Genomic DNA, 7,185 nt, shown 5'->3' on the forward strand with positions numbered 1-7,185 from the left:
AAAAAAAAAAAAAAAAGAAAAGAAAATGTCCCAGCAAGCTGAGATCGAAGGAGCCCAGGCCTTGGAAACTGATTGTAACTGAATAAGACATTCACACTGAATGGTTTTTTTCCTGTTTCATAGAAAATTGGCAACTTTTCCATTGTTCGGCGGCTTGGCGTGCAGGAGTGTATTCTCCTGGTTACCCAGCGCATAACCAAATACCCGGTGCTGGTGGAGCGCATTATTCAGAACACAGAAGGTAGGCACGCTCCCCATTACCTTGCCTGCCAGGGCTATGATGCACAGGGGTCTCATGCCACCAGCTGCACCTTTTAGCAATAGGTTGTGCAATTCTCCCTGGAATCCTCTGTGCTGGGAGCTGGGCTTTCCAATCCAGGCAAAATGGGACAGTCAGCATGTGAGGTCAAGGGCTGGGTCTCCTTTGTTCATCATGACCCTGACCCTAACCCAAGCTTGATCTCCCAGATTCTGGGGCCCTTCTGTGTGCTAGGTGAGTGGATGGAGTAAGATCATGCTTGCTTAGCCAGAATGGCCAAAGACACCTTTGTTTATTTTTACTTAAGTTTTTGTTGGTCATGGGGCTTGAACTCTCGCCTAGGCACTGTCCCTGAGCTCTTTTGCTCAAAGCTAGTGCTCTACAACTTTGAGCCACAGCACCACTTCCAATTCTCTGGTAGTTCATGGGACAGATGAGTCTCACGGACTGCTTAGACTGGCTTTGGCTTTGAACCACTATCCTCAGAACTTAGCCTCCTGAATAGCTAGAATTACAGGCGTGATCCACCAGCACCGGTTGTTTGTTTATGTTTGTGCTGGTCCTGGGGCTTGAACTCAGAGGCCTAGGCATTGTCCCTCAGCTTTTTTACTCAAGGTAGCACTCTAGCACTTGAGGCACAGTTCTACTTCTGAATTTTTGCTGTTAACTGGAGATCAGAGTCTACCCAAGCTGACTTAGAACCACAGTCTTTAGATGTCAGCCTCCTCAGTAGCTAGGGTGACAACCATGAGCCATAGTCACCCAGCCCAAAGACTTGTGTATGGTGACCATGCCAAGCCAAGGATGCTCCTGCAGATGGCAGAAAAGGATCACCCAGGAGGCCCCGGGCCAGGCATGGTGAGCACAGCAGCCCTATCTCCTGTGGATTCAGGCTGTTCCTCCTCCGGGCCTTTGAAGTAGGAGTTGCTCATCAGTGTCCCAACAGGAGATAGAAGGCAGCTTTTGTCACTCATGTTATCTTTTAGCTTCTGTGTCCCATGGAAATTCTCCCTAGATACAAAACTAAACCTCTGGGCTGTTATTTATTTTGGAGAGAGCCATTTGTGTCTCAGGAATTACAGTTGATAGATGATCTTGGTCAGGGAATCCTGAGCAGTGACCCCCACGACTCCCCCCACCCCCCTCCCAGAACACAGCTCACAGATCTCAGCCACCCATAGTGAATGCATGCCCGTGTGCTCATGAGTCAGCCCAGAGAAAGCACTAACTACGCTGTGTGTGGCAGCTGGCACAGAGGATCATGAAGACCTCACCCACGCCCTGAACCTCATCAGAGACATCATCTCCCAAGTGGATGCCAAGGTGAGCGAGTGCGAGAAGGGCCAGCGCCTCCGGGAGATCGCTGGGAAGATGGACTTAAAGTCCTCCAGCAAACTCAAGAATGGGCTCGCCTTCCGCAAGGAGGACATGCTGCAGAGGCAGCTGTACCTAGAGGGCGCCCTCTGCTGCAAGACCACATCTGGACGCCTGAAAGGTGAGGTGGGGCCCTGGTCACATGGGGAAGAGGTGGGCAGGACATCTTCTGGAAATGGGGGAAGAGGAGGTTGCCATCTTGGAACAGAAATACCACCTTGGGTGTGATACATGCCATCTTAAGTTGGCAGTGGAACACAGCTAAACAGTAGGGCAGAAAGAAGAAACAAAGACACACACACACACACACACACACACACACACGGTGGGAGCCAGTGGCTTATGCCTATACTCCTAGCTACTCAGGAGGCTGAGATCTGAGGATCGCGGTTCAAAGCCAGTCCAGGCAGGAAAAGTCCATGAGACTCTTATCTCCAATCAACCACTCAGAAAACTGGAAGTGGTGTTGTGGCTCAAGTAGTAGAGCACTCGCCTTGAGCTAAAGAGCTCAGGGACAATGCCCAGGCCCACAGTTCAAGCCCCATGACCAAAAAAAGAAAAGACACACACACATGCACAGAGTTAAAGGTACTGTAAATGCTTTGAAGGAACCAGCAGGCTTCCATGAAAGTGTTCATGCTTAAGGCTGGCGCTCTACCACTTGAGACTTTTTTGTTAGTTCACTGGAGATAAGAGTCTCATGGACTATCCTGCCCGGGCTGGCTTTTAACTGTGGTCCTTAGATCCTTAGCTAGGATGACTGGCGTGAGCCACCAGCACCCAACAAGATGCGCTGGTGTGTTCATACAGAGACATGGCTCCAAGCCAGGTTGGAGGTATGTGGGGGACAGACACCGGCCCTCGCTGCTCACTGTCATAAAAGGCAGGGTGTGAGCATCCAGTGGCTGAGGGCAGAGAGAACAAGTGTTCTTGAGAAATCAGAGTGAGAGCACAGGAAGCTAGGGCACTATGACGAAGAGAACCATCTGGCACAGTAGCCTTGCACAGGGTAGGAACCTGGCCTTGCCTCTGAGCCTGTTATACCACAGCCACCAAAGGGGCATCTAAACGGGGACCAATACACAGGGGAAAAGGTGGGTCAGACAGAAAACTTAAAGGCTAAGAGGGTAGTCAGTACCTAAAGGCCCCGTGGGGTCAGATGACTACCCTGCTACCCATGGAGATCCTGTGTGGCAGCAAGACCACTTAAGCCCCAGCTCTACTTCCGCTAAGATGTCCTTATGTGCTGTCTCCTCAGACATCCTTGCCGTCCTGCTCACTGACGTGCTTTTACTACTGCAAGAAAAAGATCAGAAATATGTCTTTGCATCCGTGGTATGTACCCAGAGTCCCCATCAAAGGGGATTTTTCTGGCACTTTGTGGGGTGGCCCCATAGAAGAGATAGCTAGTAGGGTATATGTGGGGTGGGGAATAACATCAATAAGGGAACACAAGCACAACCCTGGGAAGAAGGCATACTGAGTTAACCTTGTAGAAGCCAGACCTTTCTGGAAGATTCTTACCAGGCTGGAGAATTTGCTAGGGACTAGAGAGCCTCCACTTGCAGCTTTTTGGTGGTTCATTGGAAATAAGAGTCTCATGGACTACCCTGCCAAGGCTGGCTTTTAAATATGATCCTTAGATCCTTAGCTAGGATGACAGGCATGAGCCACCAGCACCTAGCTGGTGTGTTCATACAGAGACATGAAGGTCACGTGGGGACAGACACTTTCCTGCCTGGGCTGGCTTTCAAACCTCAATCCTCAGATCTCAGCCTCCTGAGTAGCTATAGGCATGAACTACCAGCACCTACTACTAATTCACTTCCTGATTCCCCCATACCTTCACCTGCCCTGAGACTGGTGATTCTAATGCTGCTAAATGCATGAGCCTCTCCGTCTCTGCCTTCTTCCCTGCAGGACTCCAAGCCACCTGTCATCTCTCTACAAAAACTCATCGTGAGGGAGGTGGCCAATGAAGAGAAAGCTATGTTTCTGATCAGCGCCTCCCTGCAAGGGCCTGAAATGTATGAAATCTACACCACCTCCAAAGAGGACAGGAACACCTGGATGGCCCACATCCGGAGGGCAGTGGAGAGGTGAGATGGGCCTGGGCTCCTGCCCTCAGCCAGCCCGCTGTGATCTAGAGTTCCACCCGAATGCTTTTCCTCTCATCCGCCTACAGGCCCTGTCTATCCACTTCTTAAATTATACAGAGGCTGGACCCAGCGGCTCACACTTCTTATCCTAGCTACTCAGGAGGCTGAGATCTGAAGATCATGGTTCAAGACCACCCAAGGCAGAAAAGTCCATGGGATTTTTTTTTTCTTTTGTCAGTTGTGGGGCTGAACTCTGGGCCTGGGCACCATCCCTGAGCTCTGAGCCACAGCACCACTTCTGGTTTTCTGGTGGCTAATTGGTGATAACAGTCTCATGGACTTTCCTGCCGAGGCTGGCTTCGATCTTAACCTCCTGAGTATCTAGGATGACAGGTGTGAGCCACCGGTGCCCGGCTTCCATGAAACTCTTATCTCCAATTAACCACTAAAAAAGCTGGAAGTGGAGCTGTGGCTCATATGGGAGTGCTAGCTTGAGCGAAAAAAACTCAAGGACAATGCCTCTAGGCCCTGAGTTCAAGCCCCAGGATCAGTAGGGGGGGGGGGGGAATTTTTTTTAAAAGAACAGAAGGAAACTGGGCTCCAGTGGCTCATGCTTGTAATCCCAGCTACTTGGGAGGCTAGTGATAGAAGAATCATAATACAAAGTCAGTGTAGGCTGACTTTGAGACAGAAGAGACTGTGCCACATCATCTCAGTGGACAGCTAGATACAGTGTCATCCCACCAGCTGAAGAAGATCAAGGTTCAGGCACATATCTAGGCAGGAAACAAGACACTGTCTTTAAAATAACCAATGACAAAACAGGGCTAGAAGGCATGGCTCTGTGGTAGAGTACCTGTCTAGCATAAGACCCTGAGTTCAAATGCCACTACCAACAAACAAAAAGGGGTAGAAAGCCAGCTGCCCATGGCTCAAGGCCTATAATCCTACTTAGGAGGCTGAGTTATGAAGATTGTGGCTTGAAGAGCCTCAAACCTGTACTTGATGTTGGCCGTGGTAGCACATGCCTGTAATTCTAGCCCTGGGGAAGAAGCTAAGGCAGGAAGATCTAAGTTCTAGATGAGTGTGGCTGACAGAGTTTTCCAAAAGAAAACTTTTGCCTGAAGACATTTTGGTGCTTTCAGCCAAATACATGTTACTGGCTCTTTTCTCTTCCCCTCTCTTCTTCCAAGTAAAATCCCTCTCAAAACCACACAGGCTATGCCAGGCACTGGTGGCTCACACCTGTAATCCTAGCTATTCAGGAGGTTCAGATCTGAGGATCACCATTCAAAGCCAGCCCAAGCAGGAAAGTCCATGAGACTCTTCAATTAACTACCAGCATCCATGTCTGAGCCAGCCTTCCAGGGAGCTGATGCCATCTGTCCCCTCTCTGCAGCTGTCCTGATGAGGAGGAGGGACCCTTCAGTGAGGCCGAGGAAGAGAGAAAGGCAGTAGAGGCACGAGCCATGAGACTCAGGGACTTCCAAGGTAAGGAGTTGGCATGCGGGCAGGCCCCTCACGTGGTCCCCAGCCCCTCAGTCTCTCTGTCCTGACCTGTTGGGGCTAGATGTGGAAGGGATCACCCGTGACCAGCCACTTTGCCTGGATGTGCCCCATGTTCTGCTGCTCTGGGGAGCCTCTGGGGCAGAGCTGTATGGTAGGATGGTGACGTAAGATCCAAATGTCACACGCCCATCTTGTTGTGTGTGTCCCCTGCTCACTACCAGGTGTGCCCACCAGCACACCTGGTACTCACATGCAGACCTACAGAGCCTAGCTTAGTAACTGGAAAATCGAGGACTCTCCTCTCTGGGTGCTTCTTAACCCTTTTATTAAAGTGTAATCATGTAATCATATTCTACTCACTTCAGGACGTAGGATCTGTGGGGTTTTTTATTTTATTTTTTGCCACTCCTGGGGCTTGAATCTAAGCCTAGGCACTGTCCCTGAACTTCTTTTGCTTGAGGCTTAGCGCTCTACCACTTGAGCCACAGCACCTTTTCTGACTTTTTCTGGGTAGTTCATTGCAAAAGAGTCTCACAGACTTTCCTGCCTTGTGGGCTGGCTTTGAACTATGATCCTCAGATCTCGGCCTCATGAATAGCAGGATTACAGGTGTGAGCCCCAGGTGCCCAGCTAGTCTGTGACTTTTTGAGTGTTAGCAATATACAGCCATCACCCATCCCAGTGGTCCCCCATAAATCCATTCCGTGGCTGTAGATCCACCTGTTCTGGAAGTTTCTTATTGATAGAGCCACACACTATGTGGGGCATTTTGTGACTACTTCTCTCACTGAGCATGGTGGCCTCAGGGTTCCTTCATGTTAAAAGTCCTATCTTGCCAGGTCCTGGTGGCTCACACCTGTAATCCTAGCTCAGGAGACTAAGATCTGAGAATCAGAGTTCAAAGCCATCCTGAACAGGAAAGTCCACACAACTCCTTATCTCCAATAAATTACCAAAAAGCCAGAAGTAGAGTTCTGTCAAGTGGTAGAGCTCTGTCCTTGAGCAAAAGCAGCTCAGGATCAACACCTAAAGCCCTGAGCTCAAGTCCCAGAACCAGTCCCACCCCTCACTCGGGATGGGGAGGGGGGTAAGTGGGACAGAGTCCCATCTTCTAAGACCGGTATGGTGTTCACAGTGCAGGTGGGAGGGACCACCAGGACAGGGCCACTGGCCCCAGGACCCAGATTCCCCCTCCTGGAGTTCAAGGTCAGCCAGATGCCTATCCCCATAGCCTGCCACCCGGTGCCAGGCACAGGGGATTCTGGGGAGGGCTGGCTGGGCTGAGCGCCACCGCCATGTTCCTTTGCAGAGCGGCTAAGCCTGAAGGACCAGTTAATCACTCAGAGCCTCCTGGAGAAGCAGCAGATCTACATGGAGATGGCAGAGATGAGTGGGCTCCAAGATCCCGGCCAGTCCCACTCCCTCGGGCTCTTCCGTGGGGGTGACCCCACAGAGACACTGCAGGGGGAACAGCTCCTGAAGTCGGCCATGAATGAGAGTAAGTCAGCACTCCATCCTGCCAGGCCAGGTCCGCATGCCACCCTGCACTGGCTGGTAGGGCGAGGCCCAGCGCTAACCTCCAGCTACATGTTTAGACCTTGATGCTAGATCAAAGGCCTAGTACGTGCTAGGCAACCTCTCGCCACCCTTTTGCCAGCCCTAAAGCACTTTTTTTTTGTTAGTTTTGCCATTCCAGGTGCTTGAACTCTGGGACTGGGCACTGTCCCTGAAGCTTCCTTTGCTCTAGGCTAGCACTTTACCACTTGAGCCACAGCTCCACTTACCAGCTTTTTTTTTTTTTTGGTAGTTTATTCTTTTTCTTTTGGGGGTCGGGGAGTCCGGTTGTGAGGTCTGAACTCTGGGCCTGGGCACTGTCCCTCAGCTCTTCAGCTCAAGGCTAGCGCTCTACCACTTGAGCCACAGCGCCACTTCCGGCTTTTTTCT

The 7,185-nt window shown here is 50.9% G+C and overlaps 1 protein-coding gene across 1 annotated transcript in view; it reads left to right on the top strand.

Moving 5' to 3' along the window:
- Arhgef18 (Rho/Rac guanine nucleotide exchange factor (GEF) 18) overlaps nt 1-7,185 on the top strand; it is a 102,746-nt gene that overhangs the window by 72,005 nt on the left and 23,556 nt on the right. The window contains exons 14-19 of the mRNA XM_013033505.1: nt 124-241; nt 1,506-1,754; nt 2,892-2,968; nt 3,554-3,732; nt 5,132-5,223; nt 6,551-6,739. Of these exons, the coding sequence (XP_012888959.1) occupies nt 124-241; nt 1,506-1,754; nt 2,892-2,968; nt 3,554-3,732; nt 5,132-5,223; nt 6,551-6,739 (904 nt within the window). The remainder of the gene's footprint in view (nt 1-123; nt 242-1,505; nt 1,755-2,891; nt 2,969-3,553; nt 3,733-5,131; nt 5,224-6,550; nt 6,740-7,185) is intronic.

This window comes from Dipodomys ordii, unplaced genomic scaffold (assembly GCF_000151885.1).
Source record: "Dipodomys ordii isolate 6190 unplaced genomic scaffold, Dord_2.0 Scaffold171, whole genome shotgun sequence".
Classification (NCBI taxonomy): Eukaryota; Metazoa; Chordata; class Mammalia; order Rodentia; family Heteromyidae; genus Dipodomys; species Dipodomys ordii.